Source organism: Emys orbicularis, chromosome 4 (genome assembly GCF_028017835.1).
Source record: "Emys orbicularis isolate rEmyOrb1 chromosome 4, rEmyOrb1.hap1, whole genome shotgun sequence".
NCBI classification, from domain to species: Eukaryota; Metazoa; Chordata; order Testudines; family Emydidae; genus Emys; species Emys orbicularis.
The window spans coordinates 45,202,504-45,217,942 of NC_088686.1; the positions used below are offsets into that span (position 1 = coordinate 45,202,504).

At 38.8% G+C, this 15,439-nt stretch overlaps 1 protein-coding gene across 1 annotated transcript in view; it reads right to left on the bottom strand.

The window, feature by feature from the left end:
- Positions 1–29: 29 nt before the first annotated feature.
- Positions 30–15,439, bottom strand: part of MIA2 (MIA SH3 domain ER export factor 2) — a 41,237-nt gene continuing 25,827 nt past the window's right edge. Inside the window, exons 15-24 of the mRNA XM_065404422.1 lie at positions 14,560–14,620; positions 14,199–14,234; positions 12,503–12,570; positions 11,188–11,270; positions 10,611–10,739; positions 8,220–8,366; positions 6,637–6,768; positions 4,590–4,666; positions 3,834–4,065; positions 30–584 (exon numbers count right to left, since the gene is read on the bottom strand). Coding sequence (XP_065260494.1) covers positions 418–584; positions 3,834–4,065; positions 4,590–4,666; positions 6,637–6,768; positions 8,220–8,366; positions 10,611–10,739; positions 11,188–11,270; positions 12,503–12,570; positions 14,199–14,234; positions 14,560–14,620 — 1,132 coding nt within the window. The 3' untranslated portion in view covers positions 30–417. The remainder of the gene's footprint in view (positions 585–3,833; positions 4,066–4,589; positions 4,667–6,636; positions 6,769–8,219; positions 8,367–10,610; positions 10,740–11,187; positions 11,271–12,502; positions 12,571–14,198; positions 14,235–14,559; positions 14,621–15,439) is intronic.

Below are 15,439 nucleotides of genomic sequence, written 5' to 3' on the forward strand. Positions count from 1 at the left end.
CATTACCACCACACAAGTTTTTAATGACTGCATTTTATTAATTCAAACATTTGTTATTTTCACATTTTGTCTTACTCCTACAGCAAGCACAGCTCTTTGAATGCAGAGTTTTCCTATGCAGCTGATACACAATAGCTGGACAGTTCTCAATGTTACTCTAGTTTAGTTTAGTACACCTTCAGAACAGGTGACTCAAATTAAAAATACTTAATTTAAAATATGACTACTGTACAATGGAGGCCATTTAATTTATCCTTATTTACAAAACACTATCTTGAGAATTATTCTATTAAGCTTCAATTTGAGCAAAGTATTTATATAGAATCCCTTAAGTAACAGAAGTTACTTAACTGAAGATGATTTTACAGGTATAGAAACAGTACATCAGGTTAATTCCCAAGATGTCAGACAACAGCATCAGGTGTCTTGCTGTGGCTCTGGATGTCCTGTAGCTGGAGTATTTGATTGATGAATTAACCCAGGAGGCTCACTCCTATTTTCAAGTGAAGGCGGAGGAGGTGGAAAAGATCCAGCTCTTTGTGGTGGATATTGAGAAAAAGGCCTCAGTGGAAATGGATTTCTCACTGTTTAAAGATATTAAAGTATTTAGCTAGTTACATTTTTAAAGCTTCATTATCCCCCAAAAAATACAGACTGGGTATTGGATACTCTCTTCTCACTGTGCCAATCAATTCTAGCAGTTTAATAATTTACAACTTAACAGTGGCCTGTGTCTGTAAACAACCAAAAGGACATGCCAGAAAACCCAAGACTTGTACTAGGTGTTAAGAAATTCCCAGTGCTACAGTCTAGGATGGGAAGAGAGGTGAAAGGTGCACCAAACCATGTTATTACACCTCTCAATGGTATCCAATTACAGGGTACTGCAATGTAATGAGGGCTAACATAGGTATGTGTATGCCACTGCCATGTCAAATAGTCATATGTACTTGAGGTATGGCATTCTGCAAGGTTCTCCTTTTGCTCAATTTGTAAAGGCCTGTGTTTCTGGAGGAGACAATCAGTGGATACAATCAAAGTCTATCTGTGGAGTATGAACAACTGTGATGGTTGTTAGCAGGGACTTTATTACAGTACATTATTTAAGCATTTTGTTTATAAAGCCCCACACATCAGCCCTTTTAAAAGTTTGAGGATTTTATTTTTTTTCATTTTCTAACAACAAAATGTTAAGTAAATAGTCCCTTAAAGTCTTTTAAAAATATCCTTAAATGTTTTTGTCAAAAGTGAAGATCAAACTCTCATCTCACTATAAAAGTTGTGCTGCACTCAGCTCTGGCACTATCTTGTCCCTCCTACAGAGCTAGTATATGAATTTATAAAATGTGCACAACACAACTGTCCCTGGGCACATATATTTTAAAATGCACCAATACATTTGATCATGAGGTTTTGTTGCCTTTTGCAGAGCCTGCTTGGGGTATGTGGGATCATTTGAGTGAGATGGTGGCTTGAGCACAGAAGCTTAACAGTTACTTGGTTGAGGAAAGCTGATCTCCATCCTCCTATTAGCAAGCATAAAGTGACCTGATGCTTCCCAATTTGATTTTGCCAACTCAGAGGCATTGGTCAAACTCTGTTCCACTTACCCTCAGTACACAGATGTGCTGTGGGAATGTCTACACTAGAAATGTAAGTTGACCTATATTATTATGATATACAGCCACGGCAGTAAGTGTGTCCTCCTTGGGTTGGTGGTGTGTCTCCTCACCAGGAGTGCTTCCACCAACCTAAGATTGGCAGTGTGGGAAGCTGAGAGGCTGGTCTCTCAGCTCCCTACTGGGAGCCTGGCTGCCCCATAGGCTCCTGGTGGGGTTCCCTCCCCTGCTTCCTGGGGCCTCTCACCCCAGGGGAACAGGGTCCAGCTTTTCAACCCCCTCCTTCTCCCTGCCAGGAGCCAGGCTGGCTTGTCAATTTCATGGCTTGGAGGGAGGGAAGCCAGCAGAGCAGGGGACAGCTGGGCTCTAGCTGCCCAGCTTTCTTCTGTGAAATTGACAAGACAGCCAACAGGCGATGTAAGATGTGGTGTCTACACAGACACTGCATCACCATAACTACTTTGACGTAAGCCCCACGCCTCTTGTTGAGGTGAAGTTTTGTCGGTGGTGGAAGGCTGTAGTATAGACACTGACCTAATTGGGTAGACATAAGATGGCTTATGTCAACCTTACTGTATAGTGTAGACCAGCCTTCAGATTCTAGAACTTGTCAAAATTCCAACACAATGCTTCTCCTCTCCTGCCACAGATCTGTCACCAAAGAGGCTACCACATCAGAACAATCTTGTGCATGAAATAGAATTAGTATCTTACAGTGAGCAATACTCAATTCTACTTCATAGGTAGGCCAATGAAATAGGTTGAGTCTTAATAGAGGCAAAGGCAAGCCCTCATTTCAATCTGGGGGCAGTTAGTGGTTTGCCCATTACAGGATCTTCTGAGCAGTGGAAATAGAGGAACAGAAACAGCAGCACTATACCAGCATTCAGCCTTCCTGTCATGGTGGTGAGGCATTTTCCTATTGCCCTTAATGAATTATCAAGTGCCCACATCCCTTCAGATCTTCTCTACTATTCTTGGTCTGTACTTAATTTGGTAGATTCTAAGCCCCTGTGTCACATGTGTATTGTAGAAGGCTAGAACTTGACAGGATCTCAGTTTATTTCCTTTAGCTAAAATAAAAAAAGCTATCCAGTTGGGGAAGATTTAACTTTTCATTTACATAGCTTCCAGTTCAAAACTAAAGCTGGTGCGTGATTTAGTTCACATTGCTGTCTAATAGCTTGTTATCAAAGGGCGGAAAATATTTTTAAAGTGAAGAGCTAGTGTAAGTATATAAAGAAACTATAGTGCAGGGGTGGCCAACCTGCGGGTCCAGAGCCACATGCAGCTCCTTGTGCCAGGAGGTGCTCACTGCTCAACCCCTGGCTCTGCCACAGGCCCTGCCCCCACTCCACCCCTTCCCACCCCCTCCCAGAGCTTCCCACACACCACAAAACAGCTGATCGGGAAGTGCAGGGAGGGAGGGGGAGCCTCAACAGTTAGGCCTGATCTACACTAACCCCCAAATTCAAACTAAGGTACGCAACTTCAGCTACGTGAATAACGTAGCTGAAGTCGACATACCTTAGTTCGAACTTACCGCGGTTCAGACGCGGTCCACACGCGGCAGGCAGGCTCCCCGTCGACTCCGCGGTACTCCTCTCGCCGAGCTGGAGTACCGCAGTCGACGGCGAGCGCTTCCGGGATCGATTTATCGCGTCCAGACCAGACGCGATAAATCGAACCCGGAACTTCGATTGCCAGCTGTCGAACTACCGCGGTAGTGTAGACCTGGCCTTAGAGTGCAGTGCACTCTGCCAATACCGCCCCCCCCTCCTCCTCCCACCAAACAGCCTGTCTATGCTGAGGGGCTGCTGGCATAGGAACTGGTTATGCCAGCTCTACACCTGCTGGGAAACAGGGATGGGCTAGAGAATCTGGCCTAGTTTCCTTAACTGTAAAATTACTATTTGTAAATCTCTTAGGTAGTACATTATACAAGAGCAACAGGATGGATAGATTTGGGATAAAACTGAAGTCTTAACTGTAACTTTATGCAAAATTAGTTACTTTGTCATGCCCTTCACCTTAGCTTGATTTGGAGGAGAGGAAAAGAGGGTGCGCAGAACAAGAAAGATTGTACCAATACCAAAAGAGGTCTTAGTTAGATACAGTAAGCTCAGGAACATAATTTACATATACACCCTGAGGATGGTAGTTTTAGGGAATTTAAACTAATTAAGAAAACAAATGCAAAGAGAAATTACATACTTGCCACTGAAGGACGTGGTAGACCAGCAAAATCCCTTGGAAAATATTCACGAGGTCCATACATGCCAATAGGAGGAGGAGGTGGGAAAGGAGGTCCTCTTCTAATAAAAGCTCCTCTAGGATCCACTGGCAGCAGAGGAGCTCTCACGGGAGGGAGAGGTGGGGGGGCAAACCCTGATCCAATTGCTTCACTTTCAGAGGCAAGTGATTGATCAGACACATTTAGGAAATTCTGTAGCAAAAAAAAAAAAAAAATCAAACTGGTAAATTAGCTTTCTGAAAGAGTGATCTCCTGAGGCCTGAGCTACAAAGCCTGGGTTCTATTCCTGGCTCTGCCAGTTAATCTCAAAGAATGCAGTTGGGAACCGTCAAAGGAGGAAAAACAAAAAAACAGTGGGGAAAATGAGTGTGCACAAGCCATCACCCTGATCACTATATGTTGTATCCCCTTCCCCACATCCTTTTGTCTTTTTAGTTTTTCAGATGGTCAATTAATTTGGGACAGGGACTGTGTTGTCTTATATATGTGCTTGGATACATGCCTAGTACATTGTGGGTGCTATCACAATCTATACACAGATGTGTGTCTTTTTAAAGTGATAAAAGAGGAACAAACTGGAACATAACTGATCTACTATATACAAAAAAAACCTTACCTTAAAAATGTTAGAACAAACTAGATTAAAAAAATATCCTTGCACAAAAAGAGTTTGTTGGAAAATTTATTTTCTAAGTTTTTGTTCATCCATTACTTACACTAAAATTGGGATGGTCTTTAGTTCCATTTCCACTTGGCTCTGTCCTCAAACTATTTTCTGGAGATGCTTGCCCATCTGTGTTGAAAAGTAACAAAGTAAAGTAGCACTGATAAGTTTTGCCACCACTTCTTCCCCAAACAAGATGATAATTTGCCCCCCCCCCCGCAAAAAAAAAGAGGGGGGAAGGGGTGTTGGATATGTGCTCAGAGGCAATTAAGGATCATGTATCTGGGCCTGAACATTAGCATATCCATTTAGGAAGAGGATAAACATCCCATGTTAGCACTACAACCTAGCTTCAGTTTTTCCAAGTTGCTGTTGACCAAATAAACTTTTTTGTCCTGGATATTATATTTCTCAGTTATAACATGAATGATCTTCCTTGCCTGGGAACATACATCTTAGTATATACCACACCACTAAGGTTTGCTACTTTGGGTCCAACTAAATTTCTGTGGTCTATCCTTCAGTCTGAAGGCCTACAAAGATGGCCACCATCACAACAGACACATGGCAGCAATCTCAGCAAAATCTCCAAGGAGACTGCAATATTCTCTCACCCCCTATATCAAACCTGGATCAGGGCTGAGAAAGAATCATAGTGTAAATTTCCCCACAATGCCTTGTTGCTACTTGTGTTAGATCTGTTTTGTAAACAAAGATAAATTTAATCTCCAGTGTATTAATCTGGCACCTTTCATAAGAATTAAAGTGTTCTAAAAAAAATGAAAAGAGTTGGAGAGGACAGGAGTGGATGCCAGAAGGGAATCTGACAGATTGTATTGTCACTGACTGTGGCCCTCCCTAAAATAAAAACAAACGAAAACCACACACTTGGGGAATTGATTTTTGAACAATCCTGCTTTAGCATCTCCTTTTATATGAGCAAAAAGCATTGAAATGAAAAGAAATAGCGAGCCAGGACAGCTACTTATGCCACCAGGCAAGTAACGCTGAACCTCTATTTGCACTTTATATTTGGTTTGCTTCTTCCATAGCACAGAGGAGAAGTTTTTCTTCATCAACAAATAGATTATCGAGGTCCTTTTCTGGATCATCTACTCAGTGGGGTACACTCTACTGAGGTGTGATTTAACTGCTCCATGTAGACATAGTGTACTTCAACACAGCACCACTTGAAACAGTACTACATTAAAGCACCCTAGGGATTCTTTACTGAGCACCAGCAGGGTAGCGCTCAAGTTGTCAAACCTAGGAGCTAGGGTGGGGTTGACAGCCCGAGCTCCAGCTCAAGTCACAACCCCAAAGCAAGGTCTATACAATTATTTTTAGCATGCTAGTGCAAACCTCATTACCACAAGTCTGGACCTGGGCTGGGAGGCTCATTCCCAGCAGCAGCGTAAGCATACCCGGTGCGTTCCTCATTTTCTGGATGTTCGACTTGAAACATCCAAGACCTGATTTGCAGGAGTGCGGAGCACTCACAGCTGTAACTGAGTCAGTGGGTCCTGTGCTTTGAACATATAAGGGGCTATAAAAATAGTAAGTACTCTGAAAAAAATCAGACCCTAAAGGTCTCAATTTGGGCACCCAAAGTTAGTGGATACTCGATAGTTTTAGCCTTAATCTCTCTGTGCCTCAGTTTCCCATTTTCCAGAGGGGATAACATTTTTATCGCACAAGAGTGTTGTGGTAACATTTGTGAAGCACTTTGATGCTACAGTGATGAGTCCCATAGGAAAGCCCATGAGGGAATGATTAATGTTGCATTCAGTGCAGAGTTTGAATGCTGTAAATAGGCATAGGACCACACACTGAATGAGGAGGATACAAAGAAAACATTGAATAGCTACCATTCAGTGAGCACAATCCATCCTGTGGAATAGATTGCTATGCTGATAATCAGGAAAGTAGTATCTGGGCTAGCAAATGTTGAAATACGTTTCTGAACAGAAGAATCTCGTTACAGGTTTGGGCCATGGTAACTAAAAAGTTCATCTACTACCGTACCTTATTACATAATTATATAATAGTAAGATCTTTCATTCAGTCACATAATGGCAGCAGATTAAAGCAATTCTTACCTGCTTTATCAAAAGACTGCATGTTATAACTTCGTAGTTCTGCTGGTCCAGAAAGTCTTCCTGAGTTTGGAGGATTAGAATAAAATCTTTCTGGTCTTCGAGGGGGAAGAGTTGGATCATTATATGGCTGACCTACCATTCAATTAATCACAAGAGGCAGTCTATTTAACAGAGTGTCTCAGGTTTTTTGTTAATTAAGTTATATGTCTATCTGTTTCTCTTTGGATTTCTTAAAATCTCACAAAACATCTAAAATTAGATATTTTATTTTAAGACAGTTGTCCTATATTATACACTAAGAAATGAAGATAAGTCTCCAGCAGGGCATTCTTACTACTTGCACTTCTGGTAAATAAAACATCAAATTCTACCACAGATTTAAAATAAGATCTCAACTGCTGCTTACGAATACAATACCAGAAAAATCCTACTATGCAAATTGAACCCAACATGACCGATGCAGCAGTTGACCTACATGCTGGATCAGGGCCTAAGACAGGAATAATTACCATATGTTTTAAAATATGCAGTATGTTCAATATAAATGAAGTTTGATTTTTTTTTTTTTTTTTTTTTTTTTTTTAAGACTACATTAACATGTACTGTAGCAGGCCATGCTATAGAGACTGTCCTACTTCAGTGAATCTGGAATACCTACATTCAAGGCATATTCATGTCATGTTCTAAAAGATGACCTGAAACTGGATTTCTTTTTAAATTGAGCTTGGGCCCTTGACTGTTTTATTATGTATATAGATGGCCTGAAAGGTTGTGTCCCCCTCATTTCTCCCATGCTTATGTTGTGACTTAGACATATCAGGAATGTCAAGTTTGGTTGTCCCTGGTTTTGCTGAACACCACATGGGAGATCAAGAATATTTACTGTGAGCGTTAATAATTTAATTGAAGGGGCATGGGTGAAATCAACCTCTAACAGAGCCTTCCTTTAATTAAAAAGTAAAACCTGTTTAACTTCAATGACTTAGCACATATGTTTTAAACAGTCTGTATATCTACACTAGGAAAAAAGCTGTGTTTTCACAAAGATACAGGATTTTACAACATGTTGAACTATCTCTTTGTAAAAAACACCATTTCCTAGGGCAGACATACCCTCTATAGATCAGCTTCTGCTCTCTTAGCTCTTGAGATCTCACCATTTCTCCAGTGATCACAGAATCTTCCAGGCTAGACACGGCTTGAATTTCTAATGCCTAGAGCAAGCCTCTAATAAAATATTTGCATTTAATTTAATCCCCAAATGCTCAGTTATACATTATATATACAATCCTATGCTTGGTGCATCACAGAGCCATGCATCTCCGGAGAGGAGCTCCAGGAGAAATCTAAACTCCTCCTGGGACTCACCAGTGCACAAGGGGAAATTAACCTACTATTATACCCTTCACGTGTTGCAGCATATTCTCCCTTGTGCACAGAAAGTAGGGTTACATGTCAAAGTTAGGTAGAAAGCAATGACTATAAATTTCTTTTTAAAATGTAGCTAGTATCTGAACACACATCAGTTTCCAATATTCTTATAATTACATTTTTACAAATATCTAATGGCCCAGGATATTTACCTGATGATGGGAGCATTATCCTATGATCTCTATCCCATGGAGGAGATAGGGACCCAGTGTCTGAAGGTGCTCTGTGGGGATCAGAGCTCAATTCTCCTCTTTCATTAGCAGCTTCATACATGGCAGGGTTCCCTGCTCCTCTTGATCCTTATTAAAGAAATAAGATATCAGTTTATTCAAACATTTTAATAATGTTTTGCAGCAATCTTCACTGTCTGTCAATAGTAAGAAAAAAACTCAGAGTGCCAGTGCTTTAAATATGTGGTAGAAGCATAGCTAAAGCAGGACAATTCACCTGGTAAATTGTCATGAGTTACCATAATTGCTGCATCAGCTTAGTTGTCATGTTTACTGAAAGTGTTTAAAAGGTTTGCTTAAAGAAATAAAAGCTTAATTCCTTAAAAGCTGAATCTAGAATATATAGTCAGATTCCTCTTCTTTTTAAAAAGTATATTATAAATCCTCCTATCATTCCAATCAGTGAAGCTGATACCTTCTTGTTAAAAGTTCTTCAGTCAGGCCCCTGCAGCTTAAAGGGGCATGGTCAAATTAAAAGAACTCACTGAATTTTTTAACCTACCATTCTAGTGAGTAACACTTTCAAAAGTAGGAAGAGAAGAGAATCAAATGAGATTAGAGCATTTAAAGTTGGTTTCACAATTCAGAAGAAATAGGGAAAGTATGTTTTATTGTAAGTGTGGTAAGACCACAAAAAATGGGAAGGAAAACTCAGGAGCTGTGTAGTAGGTGAAACTACTTTATTCTTTTATAAAATACTCTTGTAAGTTGTCGGTTTCCCTTTAAAAAAAAAAGCATGATTTGCTCTGAAAAAAATGACACAAATATGAAACTCCATGATGTCATTTTGAGTTTCAATTACTTTTCTTAACTGTCAGCACCTCAAACAGCCTGGAATCTGAAAGTCAAGCTATTTTCTGTCTTACACAAAATTACAAAAAGATTATACAAATCAGAACTTAGTTACCACTTTTTTTTAAATATCTTGCTCGCTCTGCAGCATGAAATGAATACTAGATACTTATTTCTGTCACTAAAATAAATAGGCAGGACTATGCATATACTGTCTCTTTTCACAGTAGAATTGCACTTTAAAGTGAACAAGTTGAAACTTTCATTCCTTCCTCCTGTCCCCCACAGAGAACCAAATCATCCTGGAGACCATTCAACTGTTAATAACTTCTGTACTGTTTCTCTTCAAATTTGAAGGTATTTGTATTGTAAAGGTGTATACAAAATTCCAGTTTCTCTATTATTTATAAAATAAATTACTAATTAAGAGACCATTTTTTAAATGCGGCATAGCTAAGTCCAAACTTTCCATCTTCAGTCTGCATTTTCAAAGTTCTATGAACTTAAATTGTTAACCTTAAAGTGCAGCTGGCCTCAATTTTTAATTTTAAAATGCTATTTTTAAATGAATTTTGATTATTTAGGGTCCTAAGCTGATCTGCTGCTCCTCCTCCTCCTCACAAGTAGAAGGATCTCATCTCCAAGCAAGCTGGGTCTGAATAGGTCATTAGGGGCAGACGACAATAGTAGTAATTGGAGAAGCAGCTTCTGCAAAGAATGAGCCAGAGACTTCCACTCCCACTGCATTGTAACAAACTGCTAAGCTCCCTTGCAACACTTCACCTTATCCCCATTCCTCCAGTTCTCTTATGTTTGCAAAGAATACCACAGAATCTGTGGGAGATAGAGGTGAAGGGAGTCACAGATTCTCCCCCCTCACCCCCCCATCTGTAGGACAGTGGTGTTCTCCTGAACAAAGGCTGCCACAGATTTTATTTTATTTTTATTTTATTTTGGGAGGGGGGGGGGGAGAGAAGAGGAAGGTACTCCTTCCTTCAAGCCCTACCTCACTTCCCAGAGAAACATATTTCTTGCCAGCCCCATTAGGATTGTCGCACACTGTTTGGTTGCATAGGTGCACTCCCCTCCCTTTGCCATCTTCAGACCACTATTCTTTGAGCTGGGAGCAGCAGCACTCTCTTCAGGAAACTAATGATGTCACTGACCAACTCTTGTTGCTGATCCTGGAACGAGATTGAGCAGGAATTCTACCTCTGTAAAGGAGGAAAGGCTTAGGCAACATCCCTGTCTGTCCAAGAGAGACCAAGTTTGCCTGTTTCCCTACACTTCCGTAGAAAGTGATGCCAAAATGAGTAAAACCATAGTTTAGTGGTCCAGTATTACATAATGGACTGCTTTAAAAATGAGTAAAAAAATTCATGTTTATCTGGGGATTTCATTTTATACTGAATTGGCTGTTTTTAAATACTTTTGCTGGTCACCATCAAGAGAAAAAGGTGAGAGATTAATAGAGGAGAATGAAATTCAGAACGGAGATGATTTGAAATTTAAGAATTGTACCTCTTCCTCCACCACCTGGAAGCATAGGTGAAAGTCTTAAAGGGCCCTCCAATAAGGTTGGCGGGGAAAGAAAAGCTCTTGTTTCAGATGAAGGTCGGCCCATGGGTGAGGGTCCATATGGGGAATGCTCTGGAACAGTTAAAACAAAATATTAAAATTCAGTGTTAAAAACTACGCAAGTAGTTTACTTTTCACAATTTAAATTCAAAACTTGGGTCACAAGTGAAATGAATCGGGTGGTTTTGTTATGTGTTCTAGAATGAAACCACCATGTGTCATGCTTTCAGTCTAATTTCAAAATTCTTATTTTGACTAAATACCCAGTAGAAAAATGTTTAAGTGATCTAGAATAATTTATTCACTCAGGGTCAGCTTTTTTTTTTTTTTTTTTTTTTTTTTTAAATAAAAGGTGATATTTGCATGTACAAATGCTTGCTGTGCTTACAACAGTTATGAATATGCTGTTTTGGAGGGGGGAGAAAGCCAAAACATCACCACCACCACCACACCTGTAGTATTTTACAATCCAAAAAAATAAATAAATAAAAAATAATGGGTTTTAAAAACTCCACTGTACCTCTGCCAAATGGCCTAACTGGGACATCAAGAGCATGAGGATCTTTTTCTAAAAGGTCAAATCTAAATTCCATTTCCGTTAATCTGTAAATACGGGAAGAACAAAACAAACAAAAAGTTACTAACTTTATATAAAAAAAAAAAAAAAAAATCATACCAGTTTCCTGGAAATCCATCATTCTCCACCAACATTTCTATTGAAATATAAAATTAATCTAGAATTCCATTTCCTAGGTGTAGGGTGACCAGATGTCCCAATTTTATAGGGACAGTCCCGATATTTGGGGCTTTTTCTTATATAGGATCCTATTACCCCCCACCCTCTGTCCTGATTTTTCACACTTGCTATGTGGTCACCCTACCTAGGTAGTATCAAAGATATTACATTAGCTAGTGAAATAAATTACAAAGAATAATTGTCAAACATAGAACAAGTTATCAATTTAAGTATTCCTCAAAATACTCATCTACCTTTCAGTATAAAGGTAAAAATTGTAATTCACACATTAAAAATGGAACAAATGTTACAAGCCCCAATATCACATAATCCTCAGTTACTGTAAACCTCCTTTCAAGTATTTTTAAATGGTCTATTAAATAAGTAAACAGTACTCAATTTTAAGAGTACAAACGTTCAGTAATCAATGTTCCTGGTTAATATAGGAGATCATTTAACAAATTCCTGGTGCTATCTTTCTCAAAATAGGTATTTAATTTCAATATTTTTAACCAGATCTTACATTCACATACTATAACCCTGGTTACATTTCATTTGTCCCCTTCTTTCATTACCCAAACAGAATAACATTCTCTCCATCAGTATCTATGCCAAGATGGACTAATGTTCCTTCTACCATTTTAACTATGGAGAGAGACTGAAGGTGTACCATGCTACTAACATTGTGCAACCTGATTGTTGCTGGCGCAATTTGTACTGTAGTGTGGCTAAGAAATCACTCCTGCTCAGTCTAGATTCTCAGCAGTTCTCCATTTCTGCAAGTATCAGTCACTCGGAAATGTTTCCACCACCCATCCAAGGTTTTCCATTATCACAGAACATTAACACCACACGGAAGAAAAACAGGGCAAACGGCTGCATTCCTACAAACCTGTGGACTCATTAGTTAAGGGTATTATACTGAAAATACATGAATGACCATGACACATTAAGTCATGCACAATCTGAAAAATAATTTACCCACACCCATTTGTAGCTGTGGCAGTTATGGTTTTATGCTTTTTCCACTAGCTCTTTCAGAAAGAGCAAAATTACAGCTAAATTATACTGTTCAGAATCTATCCAGTACAGTACTTACTTTTGTCTGTTGTGTGCATTTTCTTTTCTCAGATCATCGAGATGTCTTTCCGCTGCCCGGGATGTCAGCTTTAGGGGAAAAAAAACCCTATTCAATTAAATATTTCATAACTAGTACACCTCCTGGATTTCCAGTAAGTATTTTTAACTGATAATTTGTAGGCCCGTTGCTCGTAACATAAAACAGGTCTACAAAGTATACGGGAAATTATCACATGTACTTTTTAGGAAAGTGCAAAAGGTACATATACTGGATTTCACCAACAAAAACCAGCATATATATTTTTAATAACCATCCACATAGAAAACACATACTAGGAAATTCTGACTTAGAGGAGGTTGAAACTCCTAGATATTTTTCACAATCAGTGTAAGTTATTAGCAGTTCCACTGAAGTCAATAGTTAAAACATCACATGATCAGAATCAGTCTTATGTGGAATTTTAAGAGGCTACACCCCACATCAGATTTTTGCCGTATTTAAAAATAGTGCAAATCAAAGGAAGCCAAGTAGTAAAGTTACTAATACTATTGACCTTATAGAATCCAAAACAAGCATTATAAACTGATTGTAATCTTAACAGACAGCAAATGTGTAAACTTAAGTAAGATCTCAAGTTAAAACAAGATCAAATAATGTTAGATGTTAATTATTCTTTTTAATGTCTTCAGAAGAACGGTACAATAACAATTAATGAAAAAATCCTGAAAAGATTCTTTGTTTCAGAAGTAAGTGATAGTGGATGAATTTCAAATAAAGAGCACGCAAATGAAAGAAATCAAAGTTTGTATCTAACAGTGAAGGGAAGAGGGGATGAAATATGGTCTTTTGTTCTTTTCTTGAATAAAGCACACTTACTTTAGGGCCAAACTATTCCCACAGTTACATGCACACAACTCTGACTTCAATGGAAGCTGCATGTGAATATCCGATGGCAGAATCTAACCTTACCTATCCTGACTTATAGATTCTTTGAGGCACACATTAAAATTGGCCATGGGGAAACAAAACAAAACAAAAAACCCACACCATTCAAAATTATAAGCAAGTTTTAAGACCTAAATAAGATCTATTTGAAAACTTGCAAAAAGTACCCTGGCTAGGGCAGTATGGGGAGTACCCTAGCATGGAGTCCCATTAACACATCAATAGGATTCTCTCCTATGTAGACCCCTTTGCAAGATTGAAGTATTTATCAGTAGTGAGAGATTTTCATTTTCTAGTTTAAGAGAAGAGATCAATGGATTTTGCAATAATATTCTTACAAAAAAAAGCAATGGAGCAAAATGTTATCACAGGACAAAATGTCTTTTACTATTAGATAAAGGCAGAACAGTACAGCCAGGGAATTTATTAAAATGCCATTGAAACAAGGCCAAAAAGTTTATTTACAAAAACATCAAAATTATTAAATAACATCTTGTTCCAGTGGATTTATATATATAGCAAGTGATTTTCTTTAATTCTGCCAGAATGTTACAGACTTGGTTTAATTACTACAGCTATTTTATCTGATAAAACTATTCATTAAATATTTTTGTTAGTAGGTTTCTGAATGACAGACAAGTCTTTAGGTTTTTTGTCTGTAAACACCCCACTAAAGTCAAGGTATAATGCAGTCTGTTCAGCTGACAGTTAGAAAAATTACAGTCCTCTTCAATGACAGAGCTGAGAAATTTTAATATTTGGAACTTACCCAGTTATCGTGAGCTTTTTTCTCATGTGAATTAATCTATTAAAGAGAGATATGCATAGAATACCTTTAAAATAAGTTATTCATCTGACACAAAAAAATAAATTAAGACTTCAAGGCTGTTTTCTGAAACATGAACAGGCCCGCAGAGTTTAAACTGAGAAGTTATACTCTGACTCAAAAATACCACCCACTTAGTAGTCTTTGCTAATTGTAATTTATATCAAGGTATGTCTGATAAAATTACCCAAATAAAGCCAAATGCAGTACTGCAAGCAGCTTTAAAGTGGTAGTTTCAAGTTGAAAGTCAACTGTTACATTCCTGAGTATGGCAAAATGCCAGTTAAGTCAATAAAGTATATACCTGACTCTGATAAGAATGAATGGTTCTGTCTAGCTCTTCTTCTAGATCTTTTGCTCGTTGTCTGTAATAAAAATGTTACAGAATACAATTTTAAATATGAATACCACCACAGATAGTGACACTGCAAATAAATAACTCAGAGTTTATACACAAACAACACTATTGTTACCTATGACCAAGGCCTAATTAAAAAAGGAATAATAAAAAGAGGGGAGTGGGGAGGAGAGAGAGATCCTTGGCCCTGTTGAAGTGGTGCAAAGAAGACTGGAAAAGGTGGTCTAAGTGGCAAGCTGAAGATTTCTCTGGCATAAGGGAAATCCTCCAGTGATGTAGAGCCAGCAGAGTCTGCCCTACTCTTTGCAGCGCACTGCTAAAGTAGGTATTTTTGCATACCTGCAGTTACCAGCTGCCAGAGTTGTCCCTTGAGGGTCATTAGAGACTTGAGGACTGCTACAAGTTGCACTAGGGACCAAAATGACCCAGGAAAAGGGAACATAAAAGGTGATATAAGGCCATCTTTCTTCAACCCCCCACCCACACCTACATCCTCCTTCAGACCCTGTGTTAAACACAGCTCAGCCACACCCAAAGATTAAGCCCAAGGTAAGCACAGATTTTAATTATGTTCCACTACTTGCAATATCCTCTTAGAAACTTTAAAATAAAATTTCCCTACTACTTCATATTTTGCCTAAATACGAAAGGACAGATTGTGTTTTGCTACCCCTTGATGCCAGCCCTGGCTTTTATATGCAGTTATTGTGGAACAGGTGGGCCATGGAGTTTTTATAGCATGTTGGGGGGGAGGCCTCAAAAAGAACAAGGTTGAGAAACCCCTGTTCTAAAGAACCAGTCATCAAATTGTGCTCAAAAAGTCACC